The 15,615-nt window shown below is 44.3% G+C and overlaps 2 protein-coding genes across 2 annotated transcripts; both read right to left on the reverse strand.

Moving 5' to 3' along the window:
- Positions 1–6,249: 6,249 nt before the first annotated feature.
- Positions 6,250–6,519, reverse strand: LOC125361797 (60S ribosomal protein L37a-like). Its single transcript, XM_048360399.1, has one exon. It carries the CDS (start codon positions 6,502–6,504, stop codon positions 6,298–6,300), a length of 207 nt encoding a protein of 68 aa, XP_048216356.1. The 5' UTR covers positions 6,505–6,519; the 3' UTR covers positions 6,250–6,297.
- A 3,429-nt stretch (positions 6,520–9,948) lies between these two features.
- LOC125362610 (secretoglobin family 1D member 2-like) lies at positions 9,949–12,509 on the reverse strand. Its single transcript, XM_048361428.1, has 2 exons — positions 12,455–12,509; positions 9,949–10,175 (listed from the first exon to the last, which is right to left on the reverse strand). The coding sequence occupies exons 1-2, from the start codon at positions 12,507–12,509 to the stop codon at positions 9,949–9,951; spliced, it is 282 nt and encodes a 93-aa protein (XP_048217385.1).
- Between the last annotated feature and the right edge of the window lie 3,106 nt (positions 12,510–15,615).

The following is a 15,615-nucleotide window of genomic DNA, read 5'->3' on the forward strand; positions in this document are numbered from 1 at the left end:
GGGCCAGGTAGAGTTGTTTCCTGTTTTTTTTTTTTGTGGGTTTTTTTTGGGGTGGGGGAGATACTTCCTGTTAAAGGGGCTTGTTCCCCAGCGTGTTCACTCCCGAGTCCACTCTTGCTGAGGCCAAGTCTGTGTGGAAGCAGGAGACCCAAGGAGAAGAGCCCCCTTGGGATCAGCACTTGCAAGCAGTGCTCAACGAATGCTTAGTACCAGTGACGGCTGGCCTTGGGCCTGCCCGCTAGCTGCCCACTGCTCTAGCCCCTAACATGGGGATTGGCAAACTGGCCTGTGGGTCCAATCAGGCTGTCATCAGTGTTCTAGTTAGATGAGAACACACCTAATAGAAAGGCCCGTTTGTTTACCCCTTGTCCCCAGCTGTGCAAGCAGTGACTGAACAGAAGACTTGTGTCCTGAAAAGTTGAAACATTTTCTGTCTGAACTTATTCCAGAAAAGTTTGCCAACTCCTGACCTAGGATAAATAAACTAAAGGCTTGAGTGCTTTAAGTGAGGAACTACTGGCCCTGCATGGGAGAGTGAAGGCTGAGAAGGCTCTGCCCGTGGAAAGGAGAGTTTTCCATGGTTCATCTCATTCCAGTTGGTTCCACATGTTATTGGAGACTGCCGTAGACTGAAAGGCAGGTCCCGTCTAAAACCACAATACCAAAACATCACTTCTTGTAAAGTGTATTTATGTAGTATCTTAAGAAAAAGTCATTCAGCAGAAAGGCAATGAGTATTGTATTTTTTGTTTTGGCCACTCTGGTATGTCATGGTTTTGGATTGCTTTGCCCTCTTGACTTATGGTCATCAGTTATCTTTTTGGGTCTTGGAATCTGTTGCAGTGCTTTCATTCTTTAAATTTGGGTTGTTTTTTTCACTGTTGAGTTTAAGTGTTCGTTGTATTATGAATGCTGTCTTGTCAGACATGGGCCCTGCAGTATTTGCTTCCATCTGCAGCTTGCTTTTCATTGAACAATTTCCTTCACAGAACAGACTAAGACCAATTTATTACTATGTTTTGCTTTATATTCTGATGTCATGTCTAAGAAATCTTTATCAAGCCCCAGATCCCAAAGGTTTTCTTCAATGCTGTCTTCTAAATGTGTGCTTATTTTACATGTTACATCTTGATATATGACCTTGAATTACTTAAAAAATATTATTATTATTAAAGGGTGAGATTTGTGTTTTGTTTGTGTTTGGTGACTTATGGGTAGTTGTTCCAGCAAATTTTGTTTAAAACACTGCCTTTTCTCCTTTGGATTTCTCTTGTCTTAGTCCAAATTCAGTTCATCAAGGCATATCCCTGAGTTCAAACCCCAGTAGTGGAGTACTAGGGACTGGGTAAGACAGGAAGAAAGAATTAGCCACACTGATGTCTAGTTTCTGACTTTTTTTTTTTGTACCAGTACTGGGTCTTAAACTCAGGACCTGGGTACTATCCCTTCACTTAAGGCTGGTGCTCTACCACTTGACCACAGTTCCACTTTCAGGTTTTTTGCTGATGAATCAGTCTCCTGGTCTTTCCTGCCTGGGCCAGTTTCTCAGAACACAGTCTCCTGAGAAGCTAGCATTACAGGTGTGAGCCACCAGTGCCTGGCAGCTTCTACTTCTTACCTCCTCCACTGATGCTTGTTTCTCCTTTCCCACGTGTTCCTTGGTCAAGACACCAGGACCGTGTAATAAGTCTTAATCTGGTGGTACAGTCTGTTTTAACATTCCATGTACAGTTTGGAATTTTGCCTATCTATATAAAAATTTCACTTGATTTTGGCTGGAATTGCATTGCGTCCTTAGATAAGTTTTGGAGAAAAGGATATGATTCTTTCACCCATCCCATGAGCCCCATAGCTCCTCTTTGGCCTCTTTGGTTTCTTTGCCAGCACTGTGGTTTCACCATCCATAAACTGTATGTATTTTGTTAAATATTTATTCTCTTGGAGTTACTGTAAATGGTATTGTTTGCCAGATTTTGATTGTTTGTTTTGTTCCTTTGCTGGCATGTAGAAATACAATTGATTTTGTGTTGGACCTTGTGTGTCGTAATGCAACTAAAGCAACACTCAGGGAAGTTTGCAGCCCCAAGTGCTTGCATGAGGAGAACGCAAGGCCTCATCAGTGAACTGTTTACTAGAAAAGAGCAAATTCAAGAGAAATAGCCGTGGCAGAAAAGAAACCACTGATATTGGAAAAAGAAAAATTAGGAAAATCAAAGCTGGCTATTGAGAAATTCAAGATCATTGTATGCCTTCTAGATGGACTGGTCAGGTGCTCAGAAGTGAGACACCCACTTGCAGAGTCCAGGGACAGTGGCATCGCTACCATTGGTGCTGTGCAGGAAGTGTCAGAGGCCGGCCTTGGCTACATTGTACGACACTGTCGCAAACACAATGAGCAAAACAATACAAGCCCCAAACAAAATAATCTAGCAATATAAATGAGATTGGAAAAGTGCATATCTCCGTTTACTGAAGAAATAGAAGACCTAACTGGAATTTTAATCTCACAAAGAAAACTAGAGGCTAGAGAGTTGTAGTGAATATTGCCACACTTTTGTGGAGAGGAAAAGAAAGTTGGTTTTGAATCCTCCATTCCTTCTGCAAAGCCCACATTGCCCTGGCCCCAAACCAGACAAAGACATGTCAGAAGGTAGACCATTAGCCCGCATAAACCAAGCACCCTGTTGGGGGCGGGATGGGGGAGACAGACCTGCTATGTACCCTTGGCTGTCCTTGTCTTTCCGTCTCCGCTCCTGAGTGCTGGCATTACAGGTCTGTGCCACCACGCCTGTCAATTCCTCATATAGTTTTAGCGATTCGAGCGTGACAAAATAGATTTCACACTCAAAAGTTAGTGTTGGGCTGGGAATATGGTCTAGTGGCAAGAGTGATTGCCTCATATACATGAAGCCCTGGGTTCGATTCCTCAGCACCACATATATAGAAAAGGCCAGAGGTGGCAGTGTGGCTCAAGAGGCAGAGAGTGCCAGCCTTGAGCAAAAAAGCCAGGGACAGTGCTCAGGCCCTGAGTTCAAGCCCCAGGACTGGCAAAAAAAAAAAAAAATCAAAAGTTAGTGTCACTCACCTCATTACTAATGCAAGAGGAGAACTGGGACTAAGATAATAGGTGCAGAAACTGGAAAAGTAAGGTGTACTTTAAGAGGTTTTTGAGTGCAAGTGAAAACCTGTACCAACAGGGGAATGGATGTGTTCTTTCTCAGGCTCAGTGCATGGGCACCCACTCTTCTGAATAGTTAAGGTTGTAGCTGGTGCACTAAGGAAAAATGAATGTATTAGGAAGGAAGAATTAAACTCTTCCAGGCTTAGGGATAATAGGTCAGCGGTAGAGTGTTGTGTTTAGCATGCAAAACAGTTTGAGTTCAATTGCCAGCATCAGCCACGCCAAACCTGAGTTGACTTGTAGAAAATCCAATAATATTTACTGGAAAGTTGTTAGAACCGTTTGGTGTGGTTGCAGAATACAAGATGTAAACTATTATATATTTCCATATGTTAACTGTAATCAGAAATAGAGATGATGAATTATTGAAGCATCTGTAATTATAAAAACATGAGGAATAAATTTGACAAGAGATCTATAAGACCAGTGCAGGGAAAACTACAAAGCATTGCTGAGAGAGAGAGATGACAAATGGGATCTCCTTACTGTGTTCATGGGCTGGACATGTCAGTATCTGCACCTCCAAATGTTTTAAATCCATCTTAACCTAGTGGTAGAATACATGAGCAAGAAATCTGAGAGATAGCACCCAGGCCCTGAGTTCAAGCCCCACAAACTGGAAAAAAAGATAGTAAAACCTTAAGTTACTTACAGTTGGGTGTCAGTGACTCACGCCTATAAACCTAACTACTCAGGAGGCTGAGATCTGAGGATTGTGGTTTGAGGCCCACCTAGGCAGGAAAGTTCAGGGGATTCACATACAATCAACCACCAAAAAAAGTCACAAGTGGAGCTATGGCTCAAGTAGTAGAGTGCTAGCCTTGAGCAAAAATGCTCAGGGACAATGCCCAGGCCATGAGTTCAAGAAACACTCCCCCCCCGCCACCAAAAAAAAAGTTACTTGTATTGGTCATCTGTCATTTTCATTCACCTTGGAGAGGGATGGTGTGAATAGCATTCATATTCCCAGGAATGGCATGGGGCCCAATCTTCACCCTGTGGTCAGAGAAGATAAACAGGTTCTCTTGCTTCAGCAGGACCCATTCAGGAATACCCACCCCCTGGCTGTACTCCACCCTCTGCCCTACCTGATCCAGACCCCCCCAGTTTACCTGTCAGGTGAGGCTTGCCTGTCTCCCTCACTCAGGTGGACAAGGATGTACCCCCTTCCTGGCTCCAGCTGAGGTTCTCACAGTGCCAACCCCATGTAGACCAGCATCCTCTTCAACAATAACTTCTGTGTGGGCAAGGCTATTTTGACACTTCAGGATGGGCCCGTCTGGGTATTATCAGTCCAGTGTTCCCTGGATTTGTCCTGTCTGCACTGAGGTGGGCCTCAAGTGGTAGAGTGCTGTCCTTGTGCAAAGAAGCTAAGCCAGAGCACAAGGTCCTGAGTTCAAGCCGCCATACCAGCATGGGGGTGGGGGAAGTCAGTTGGAGCAGAAAAGTCCATGAGACTATATCCGTAAGCAAGATAGCTGCGTGAGAGGCTGACCTTCTGAGTTCAAGCTCTTTGGCAAATTTTATGATTAAAAAGCTGTAAGGAGAATAGTAGTATATCTCAGAAAAAGAAATTGTCACTATACAAATGACCAGTGAAATTAGAGGGCACAACAGAAGACCAAATGTATGAATTACATGTATACAGGAAGGAGAAAAGATGTAAGACAAAGTCATAGAAAACACAGTCTTTTTTTTTTTTAATTCACTCCTTTTTGTGCCTCTTACACTCTCAAAGACATATAAAGAAACTACAAAAAAACCCCTCTTCATATCCTAGAGTTTATTCTGATAAATATTATTTTGTATGATCCAATGCACATAGGCATTGGGCCTTTCTGTCTCTCCTAAGCATATCCTCCTTTGGTCTCACTGTGTGGATACTAGAGTCCTGTATCATTTATCATGTCCCAGTATTTTAGCTCCAGCTTTCACATAGGAGAGAAAACCTCTCTGAGCTTGGCTTACATCACTTAACATGACTTGTTCTAGGCCATCCATTTCCTTGCAAATGATTATATTACTAATATTCTTTCTAAAGGCCATGTGAAATTCCATTGTGCAGGGATACCACATGTTTTGGGTCCACTCATCGATTGTAGGCCCTCTGGGCTGTTTCCACAACTTGGCTACTGTGAATAGTGCAACAATGAACACGGATAGGAAAGTGCCTTTATGGTGTCCTGGCTTACGATGTCCTGGGCAGACACCCAGGAGTGCTATGGCTGGGTCACTGGATCTATGTTTTTTGAGGAACCTCCAGACAGCTGTCCTGAGTGGCTATACTAGTTTACATTCCCACCAACAGTGTAATAGGGTTTCTTTCCCCACATCCCTGCCAACATTTGTGGTTTGAATTTACAATGTTGGCTAATCTAACTGGGGTGAGATGGACTCTCAGAGTTGTTTTGATTTATATTTCCTTAATGGACAGACGTGATGAGCAATTTCCTCCTGTGTTTCTTTGGCCTTCTTACTTCTTGTGAGAAGTCTCTCCTTGGCAACTCTGCCCATTTGGCAATTAGTTTATATTAGCTTTGGGAGAGGTTTGTTTCTTGAGCTCCTTGTATATTGGATATTAGGCCTGTGTCTGATATATTGCTGGTAAAGACCTTCTCCCAGTCTTCTGGCTGTCTTTCTAGTTTAGAAACTATGTAATTTGCTATGCAGAAACTTTTATTTTGATGCAATCCCATTTGTCAAGTCTCCTATCTGCTGTGCCTCTGAGACTCTTTTTAATAAGTTTCTGCCCATGTCTATGAGTTCAAGTGTTACTCCTGCAAAACTATCAACGTTTTTATTTTTATTTTTTGCCAGTCCTGGGGCTTGGACTTAGGGCCTGAAAACTTTCCCTGGCTTCTTTTTACTCAAGACTGGCACTCTGCCACTTGAGCCACAGCGCCACTTCTGGCCTTTTTCTATATATGTGGTGCTGGGGAATCGAACCCAGGGCCTCATGTATACGAGACAAGCACTCTTGCCACTAGGCCATATTCCCAGCCTTATGAGCTCTTTTTAAAGGATTATTTCACTTCATTAACCTAATTCATTCATGTATCTTTTTGTTATATAAATTAACCCATTTATTGTAGAGATAAACTCAGATAGTAGAGCTTTTACTGGTCTTTTAATTCCTTCAGTCTTCTAATGGCAGACTTCACTGTGATGGCAGAAGTGGTGTTGTAGGTCCAGGCACCCCCTGCAACTGTTTTCATGCAGGAACCACAGTGCCAGATGCCCACCGCTCGCCTCTTCATCTTGGTCTTGCCACAGAAGGAGCAGGTGTACTTGGCATGCTGACTGATTTCTATTTTTTTCACCATCTTCTGGAGTGAGGCACCGTAGCAGGTGCTGTATTTACTGACGATGCCGACGATGTGCGTTTGGCCATGTTGCCGCAACTCAGGTCCAGGCCCAGAGAGAGGAAGATCATGTTTCTTTAAACTGATTTCCTGTGGCATTTATTGGGTTTTTAGGGGTTTCCTTCAATTTCTGAAGCATGTGATTGATAAGGCAATTGATCCAGCAAGGTCTGTGAGTGAATACTAGGAAGTGGTTGAGCCTTTATAATTTGAAGATTAAGGTTCAAAGCAGCCCAGGCAGGAAAGTCTGTGAAACTCTTATTTCCAATTAATTACTAAAAAGCCAGAAATGGAGCTGTAGCTCAATGTGGTTGAGCACAAAAGTTCAGTGACAAGGCCCAGGCCCTGAGTTCAAGTCCTAGGTTTGGCACCAAAAAAGAAAGAAAGAGAGAGAGAGAGAGACAGACAGACAGACAGACAAGAGGAAGAGGAGGAGGAGGAGGAGGAGGAGGGGGAAGGAAGGAAGGAAGAAAGGAAGGAAGGAAGAAAGGAAGGAAGGAAGAAAAAAAGAAGGAAAGAAGCAAGAGAAAGGGAGAGAGAGAAGGAAGAGGAAGAGGAGGGGGGAAGGAAAGAAGGAAGGAAGAAAGGAAGGAAGGGAGAAAGTAAGGAAGAAAGCAAGAGAGAATGTAATGCCTTTAGGGGAAGGCTGCATGGGCTGTTAAAAGCATTGTGTTATAGTCCAGGTACACACGTCTCATATGCACTAGGTAACTCGAAGGGACTGGTGAGGCTGGGAGAGAAAGCAGGAATGGCGCTCGGGGTGACAATGCTCAGATACATTGTACTCATACATGGACATGTTGAGTTGAAACCTATTTGTACAGTTACTTCAAGATGATCTTTAAAGACTTTAGAAAAACATGCATTTCTCAGTGTTACACATGGTAGCCAGTCATAGGCTAAGGACCATATCCATCAAGAGACATCACGAAACTTCCTTTGTGGGCGGGACAACCCCATCATGGTGGCACGCACGTGTTCACCTCCCAAGGGGTGGAGGCCAGAAGGTGGGAGGGACTTCCATTGTCCCAAGGCTGGTGGAAGGGCAGCCTTCCCAAGGCCATAATAATCCCCAACAGTGCATCAGGCCTGAGTTCAGAGTTCTCATTCCGGAGGAAACCACACTGTGTGGGGAAGCAGATTTACAGGCCATTTCTAGGCAGTCCACTGGCGTGGCTCCAAGCCCTCACTCCTCAGTCACCATTAAGTGGTGGGGCTCCTGGGTGTCTCAGATGACAGTGCCGGTGACCCCCACGCCCTCAGCTACCCGACCTTCTGCTGCTTTGCTCCCCAGGGGGTCCTTTTGTGACACCCTACCGCTGCAAGACCATCCCCGTGACCACCTCCCACCCAGACCCGAGGCAGGGTGCCCTCCTGCTCCCTGCCTTGAAAAGCCCTCCTAGAAGGAAGGCCAGAGAAATCTCTAACACGGGGGTGACAGAAGCGCTGGTCCGCCATCCAGGACCATTACTCTCCCTGGAAGGCACCCCCCCCCCCCCCCGCTTGAATGAAAGCATGCCTGAGGTGAGAGGGGGAATGAGGGCGTGCGGCAGAGGGGTGACCGCACAGGTGAAGGTGGACTGCACTCGTAATGCGACTGACAGTCTGTGAGACTCTTATCTCCAATAAACTACTCAGAAAAAGCCAGAAGCGACACTATGGCTTAAGCAGTAGAACACTAGTCTTGAATACAAAGAGACTCAGGGACAGCCCATAGGCCCAGAGTTCAAGCTCTATGACCAGTGGAGGCGGGGAGACCATAGGCTGTGACAGCTTACCCTAGAGTCCATTTGAGATGTATTCAGTTAAAATTAAGTACAACAATTTAAAAATGGGGTTATTTTCTGTATAGGAGGAACCTTGCCAAAGGGCAGGTTGATGGTTTAAATGGGTAAGATAGAAGAGAAGCAGATAGTCAGAGACTGTATGCTCTCTAGGGGGCAGTATTGAGACTTGGCCTTGGCCTTGCCCAGTGGTATGAGGTGATCACTGCTGGTTACCTTTGCCATCATTTGCACCACTGTCTATGGAAAGGAGAAAGCAGCATGGCATTGCAGAACCATTCCTGACAAAGATCTACCTTTCTGTTGCCCGATGATTTGGTGTCCATTGGTCATGCGGTTTTGCCCCACTAAGAGATTTATTGACAGTCCGAAAGTTCACTTTACAATCAAAACACTATCAACGAAAGACCAAACCCTGTATGAGAGTAGACACATAGAAAGGTGCAATGCAAGTAATTTATTGAAGCATCCCAATTTTCAGAGCTGTGTGGTTTGTTATGTGATTGTATCCATGAATGGTGGTAGATGCCAGAAAAATATATTCTTAGTTAGCACCATAATAGCCTTTAACTATAACTTTTCCCTGAAAATAAAAGGGAAGGAAAAAAAAGTGAGATCAGACAAAAAGGTTCTAGAGATATGATAATAACAAGTATAGAGAGTCATGGAATTTTGTCAAGAAAAAAACCAAAAAACTTTGGATGGCAGAAGTCACAAAAATCAGAGTATGTGAGGAAAACTCTGGACTAGTTCAACAGCCATCCCAAACAATGCACAACGGAGAAACCAAGTAAATCCCAGCTGAGCTGACTCACGGCTATTTCTACTGTCCAGCTAGAGAAGGTATCATCCTGTCTATAAATCACCTGTGGAATGTCCTGCCCCGGCTCTCTGCTATCGCCGTGCTCAGCTGTGACTACAGAAGACTTGCTGTTCCCAGCCCCTTCTGCCTTCAGCCTCCTTGGTACTGTATAACTACCCTCTGCCTGAGAGCAGGCTGCTAATCTACCCCGGGGAGAGCTAGCCTGTCAGCCTCGGCTGGCATTAAAATGCTCTCTTCTTCTACATGACTGTGTGTCCGTGTGGTTTCTGGGCTGGTGCTTACTGTCGAAAGGGGTGACATGGATCAAGATATATTGGATTTGTAAAGATAACTTTAAAAAATGAAAAAAAAGAAAGAATAAGACTATGTCAGGCCGGGAATCCAAGCCCCCTTCCCCCCCCCCCCGCCCCCGCCCCAGGCAGTGGCTAGCTCTGTCTCTCCCATTGGCTCCCTGTTCCTATGCTCCATGTTCTGCATAACATTCCACTCTCCTCAGGAAAGCTGCACGGCAGAGGCAGCCAGGCTGAGCCCGGAAAGATCCCTTCCTGGTGCCAAATTTGTCTTTCTCGGGATGTGATGGGGAACACAGCGTGAAGGGCTGTGCTCTGAGAAGGACGGGTCTACCACCGGGGCTGTGCGTCGCTGGCTTTGGTTGAGCAGTTTAAGTCAGCTTCCTCCCTGTAGCTTCAGATCAACCTCCCATGGGTGAACAGAAAGCCAGGTGCCTGCTCTTCTGGGTGCCCCCAGGGGGTGGCGACAGACCAGCCATGTTCCTGTATCCCGGGCTGATCAGAATTCTCAATGCATAAAGGAGAAAGGAATTACCAGTGCTAATGAAACTAGTACTCTCTCCTTAATGGACATGTTGTCTGTGCATTCCTTCACTTTCAGCAAAGCCTCCGGAGCTCCTGGAGGGGCATTGTAGATTCCAAGTTGCTTCCTCAGGCTCTTCTCAGTGCCAAACAAGAAGTTGAAATTTTCAGCGAGAATGTGTGGGCACGGTCTGGTGTCGGCTTTGGCGTGAGCTTAAAAAGATCATTTTGTTTATGAAGTCCATAACTTTCCCACTGACACAGACCTGACACCAGAAACGAGGAAGAAATACCAGGGCTCCCTGCTCCTGTCTAAAGAGAGGGTCAGGCTGGTATTCCAGGAGTCTCCTCGAAGCTCCCATAGCAATGGTAAAACTAGGATTTCATTATCTTGGTTTGACTTTGCTTAAAAATTACCCATCGTCAGGGCTGGGAATATGGCCTAGAGGTAGAGTGCTTGCCTCGTATACATGTAACCCTAAGTTTGATTCCTCAGCACCACATATATGGGGAAAGCCAGAACTGGCGCTGTGGCTCAAGTGGCAGAGTGCTAGCCTTGAGCAAGAAGAAGCCAGGGACAGTGCTCAGGCCCTGAGTCCAAGCCCCAGCACTTGCAAAAAAAAAAAAATTGTGCATATTCACTCTGAAGGCTGCTTCTCTAGCTGGCTTTAATTCCCTTCCCTTTATTTGGGGGAAAATTATTCTATCCCACCAATGGAGCTGTACATTGTTAGTTTTTGGATAGTAGATTAGTGGATCTTCTATGTGACATTAATTTTAAGGTAAATTATAGAGTCAGACTCTTGTGAAAAATAAAAAAAAACTAAACCTTGAGAGAAGCAGTTTCTTAAATTATGGAAAACTGATGTTCAAAATTTGGATATTGTTTGTGCCATTACTGAACTCAGAGCCTGAGCACTGTTCCTTAGGTATTTTCCTCTAGGCTAGAACTCTACCACTTGAGCCACAGCCCCATTTATGGCTTTTTGGGGGGGGTTAATTGGAAATTAGAGTCTCACTGACTTTTTCTGCCTGGGGTGGCTTCAAACCACAATTCTCAGATCTTAGCTTCCTAATCAGCCACAAATACAGACAGGCATGAGCTATTGGCTCCTGGCTCTTGCCAACTTGGATGGTTGACCAAGTTAAATTGTATATTTTTTTCTTTGTTACTTGCACTATTACTGTCATCAAATAACCATTACCTGAATCAAAACAATAACAATGGTATAAAAATTAATTCAGATCTAGTTTATGTTCTTAGATACAGATTGTCCTGTAAAGCTAAAATTAGGGATAATATGTTTTAACAAAGATCAGAGCTTCTTCAGAAAACTGGGACATTCTATTTTCTTCTATACTAATGCCCAGATTATTGGTGAGAGTGAGGAAGAAAATGAATTTATTTGGTTCCTTTTCATATTGTGGGGATGTGCAGAAGAACCAATTTTCATACCCTGGATTTCAAAATGTTCAAAGGGCTTCTAGTTTTCTTCTTTTGCTCTTGTCTCTGTGTAATTCATGCTGGGCATAAACACATAGGCCTCAAGCTTTATCTTAATTGGAATGACCGGTTGTCCCCAACAGATCAAGCTCTCAAGGTTTGGCATTCCCGGGGCTGAAAGGTTTATTTTACAGTCTTCCTTAGTGTTCTGACCAAGTAATATCATACAGTGGGAAGTAGCTGGACAGGGTAAGGCCTGGAACCACATGGGAGGGCAGGAGGAATTTCAGAAGTCAAATGAGAAGTAACTGGGTTTCCTTTTCATGGTAGGAATGACATACCATGTATGTATGGTTGAAAGAATGGCTAGAATTAAATCTGGAATCAATGAAATTCTTCATAATAATGATTGCACGGCTTTTACCTCTGTTGCTATTAAGATTCCCAGAATGCAAGGCAGGACTGTGCTGAATCGCAAAAGCTATTCAAGTAGTTTTATTCAGAGATTCAGAGACCATGGATCTTTAGACTGTGGGCCCTCCTATCGACATGGGAAGAGTTGGAATTTAGGAGTTCAAAAGCTATCGGTTGAATTGACACCTTGCAGTCTCTGCTGTAGAAAAAAGCTGATAATGCCCTGCTCATGAATATGCTTAGCCTCATCATAGTCACCTGTGGCTGTACCTGTATGCACCAGCAATCATGAGAAATTCACAGAATTTAAACATTTGTCCTAAACTGAAAGTAGATGGGAAGGGATAGAGCCTAGACTCCCAGTACACCCACGACTTCAGAAATACAGGTCAGTCTCGAAGGGGCCATACACAGAATCATCCCTCAGTCCTCAAACAGCCTCGTTTTGAAGAAAAATAAAACCACTATGCTTTGACATTAGGCTGTCTTAAGAACCTCAGGAAAAACACGTGCCTCAGGAAAAACACGTGAGAATACCGAAATTCCCTCAGTTCAACCCCACCACAAGCAAATGTTAGTGTTGAGAGATGGGACTTAGCAAAGCTGGTGCTGGCTGGCTATAAACAATACTGACCTTCGTAGCAGCAAAGGGCCAACGTGACCAGCAGGAGAGACACCAGCAGCCTCATGGTTCTGGATTTGCTCTAGGCTATCAGCTTTAGGAAATGCGGAGTGAGAGGTTTGGTCTTGAGCTCCCTGTCCTGTGGTGTGTAAGGAGTTCACTTTTTTTTTTTTTTTTTTTTTTTATACCTGGTGAGCCCCGCTGAAGCTCTCTACAGATGTGTGTGTCAGATCCCAAGCTTTGTGTCAGAACCCATCACTCTGTGGGAACATCGTTCTCTTCCTCCATCCTGTTTGCGCTGAAGCCCAGGAAAGTGACTTCATAGGAACTCTGTCCTGCGTGGCAGGTGACAGTTTAGGCTCCCTACAAACGGATCCCCAAAACTTCCATTTGCTTTTGTTTGTTTTTTTTGCCAGTCCTGGGGCTTGAACTCAGGGCCTAAGCACTGTCCCTGTCTTCTTTTTGCTCAAGGCTAGCACTCTACCAGTTGAGCCACAGTGCCACGTCTGGCTTTTTCTACATAGATGGTGCCGAGGGATTGAACCCAGGGCTTCATGTATACGAGGCGAGCACTTTACCACTAGGCCATATTCCCAGCCTTCCATTTGCTTTTGAGATTTTAATGATGGTGCCTGTTTCTGTCTCCGTTCTTGGACACAGGTGGGGATGGGAAAGAAGAGGACAAATCCCCAGCACATGAGAAAGTGGGGAGCACTTGAGTTTCAGGGGAGCTTGTTTATAAGCTGGCCAACTTTGGATTCTTTAATTGAGATTTGTGACAGCAGACAAGGTGTGGCTCCCCCCCTCCCCCGCACATTCCTACACAGAAAGAATCCTCACTCACTGAGACCCCACCAGTACCACCTCCTCATCGTATATGTGCCTGGAAACTTTTCTTCTTCTTCCTCCTCCTCCTCTTCCTCCTTCTCCTGCTGCTGCTGCTGGTCCTGAGGCTTGAACTCAGCCTGGGTACTTATTTTCAAATTGATCAATTGACATCTTTGGCGAGCTTCAAGTTCTCAGTTCAGCAAAAATGTTGTCTGGGAGTGAAATCTACCACAAGGAGGCATAGTAAGAAAAGTAGACGTAGCAATACTATATATTTCTCTCTGGAGAAACAGAAATAACAAGAGATATTTCAATAATTCATAGACCCAGTCCCTTTCTGAGGAATCATAAACCAACTGGAAGACCTTTGTGTCCCCAGATGTGGAAGCAACTGTACTGTCCTTAATTAGGTAAATCGATAAACATCTGTGCATCTGTAATAGGGTTTTATTGCCACTAAACTGATTGGAAATAACTGAAAGAAGCGCATATCAAAAGCTATTGAGTTAGCATGGTAAGATATGCAAGAACTACAGAATGAAGGAAACAGTCACATGATCAGTGGGGACCAGGGATGTGGGAAGATGTGGGGTAATGAGAGCCCAGAAGATTTGGGGGCCGTGAGGTTATTCTGGGTGCCAAATCATGAATGCACAGCTTTCCACATGTGTCCAAGCTATGAAATACAGAAGAGAAAATGCATTTCAGAGGTCAGCTCTTGACCTGTGTGGCATCTACATGTCACTCTGTGTGTGTGTGTGTGTGTGTGTGTGTGTGTGTGTGTGCCCCTACCTTATACATAAATGGTGTTCTGTGGCAAGCTGTACACAGTACTGAAGGATATAGTAGTGTTGCTGTTCTGAAATCCAGCAGAAAGCCCTGTTCCAGAACTTCAGACTGTTGTGAATGTAACACTTGCCTTATAAAAACACCTACATCTCAAATTACCTGTACTAATAATTAAAAGTAAAGTGAAAAAGCCATATCAAAAGGCATTTTTAAAAAGTTAGAGGATGAGGAGATTGAATATTGTCAAAACAGATTTGCAACTACGAGAACAGAATAACAGAAACTGTTGAAATCATTTATGGAGGCAGGTAGAGTGAGAGACACATGAGATTTGATGGAATAACTAGAAGTGTTGGTGGGAAAGTAACAATGTAAGCCCCTAGTCCCTGCATGATGAATGTAAGCTAATGTCAACCCATCATGGATTCTTGATCAACTACCACTTGTACATAAATAATTGGTTGACCAAAATCAGTTCATACAGAAAAGCCTTTATCAGCATTGCTGGATTCCAAGCCCACCTCACTCTAGCAATGTCTTCCTTCACACTTAACTATTGTAGCCGGTGCCAGTGGTGCATGCTTATAGTCCTGGCTACAAAGGAGGTTTGTGGTTCAAAGCCAGGCCCTGGCAGAAAAGTCCATAAGACTCTTATCTGCCACAATAAGCAGAAGGCAGAGCTGTGGCTCACGTGGTAGAGCTCTAGCCGTCAACAGAATAGCTTACGGACAGAGTGAGAGGCTCTTGACTTTGTATCTTGGTTTCCCAGGTTGGAGCTGAGCTCTGACAGTCTCTACCCCAGGATCCTTAGCGGGTGCTTTACCTCGCGGCCTCAGCTTCCTGTTCTGTTCAATAAAGGCGAGGGTAGGGAGAGGCCTAAGGGGAGGGTAAGATGATGGTAAGGAATGGAGGGAGGAAGGATGAAGGCCATCGTGGTGTTCAAGGATCCTATGTAAAAAATAAACTATGAAACTTGTGGGCAGGGACAGAGGGGAAAATGGGGGAGCATGAAGGAAGAAGAACCATTGCACTCATTACCAGACTTATGGAATTGTCACCCCTTTGTGTAACTCCTTAACAATAATAACAAAAACCAAACTAAAAAAATGAAATGCAAACTAATAAGAAAGTGATGATAATACCCTCTGATGGTATTTGTGCGGGGGGGGGGAGGGAAGAATTGTTACAATAAAAACAACACCTGACTGTAAAGGTCAGTAGTGTTGGTTGTGTAACCAAAAGGAAATACAAATAAATCAAGCGAAAAGAATCATTTGTTTCCCCAACAAAATGACAAACCAACTTTCCTCTGTCAACAAGGAAGGTTTATTTATTCTAAAGGTAAACAAAGTACACTTCAAAGTCTAGCTCAGGTTCCAATGGAATTCTTGTGTTAGTGTAGATAGTTACCTTATTATTTTATAGTCAGGTCCCCTTGGACTATAAAGACCCAAGCTGTTACTTGGGTCTTATTTTGCTTCTGGTGTCAGCAAACCTGGGTGGATCATTTGGACATCTTCATGGCCACGCGGAATTTCATACTACACACTTTGTGT

Source organism: Perognathus longimembris, chromosome 13 (genome assembly GCF_023159225.1).
Source record: "Perognathus longimembris pacificus isolate PPM17 chromosome 13, ASM2315922v1, whole genome shotgun sequence".
NCBI lineage: Eukaryota > Metazoa > Chordata > Mammalia > Rodentia > Heteromyidae > Perognathus > Perognathus longimembris.

Coding starts and splice junctions, on each gene's coding strand:
- LOC125362610 (XM_048361428.1), bottom strand. CDS start 12,509: ATGAGGCTGCTGGTGTCTCTCCTGCTGGTCACGTTGGCCCTTTGCTGC. Junction 10,176..12,454: donor GGCCCTTTGCTGCTACGAAG/GTCAGTATTGTT, acceptor GATCTTTTTAAG/CTCACGCCAAAGCCGACACC.
- LOC125361797 (XM_048360399.1), bottom strand. CDS start 6,504: ATGGTGAAAAAAATAGAAATCAGTCAGCATGCCAAGTACACCTGCTCC.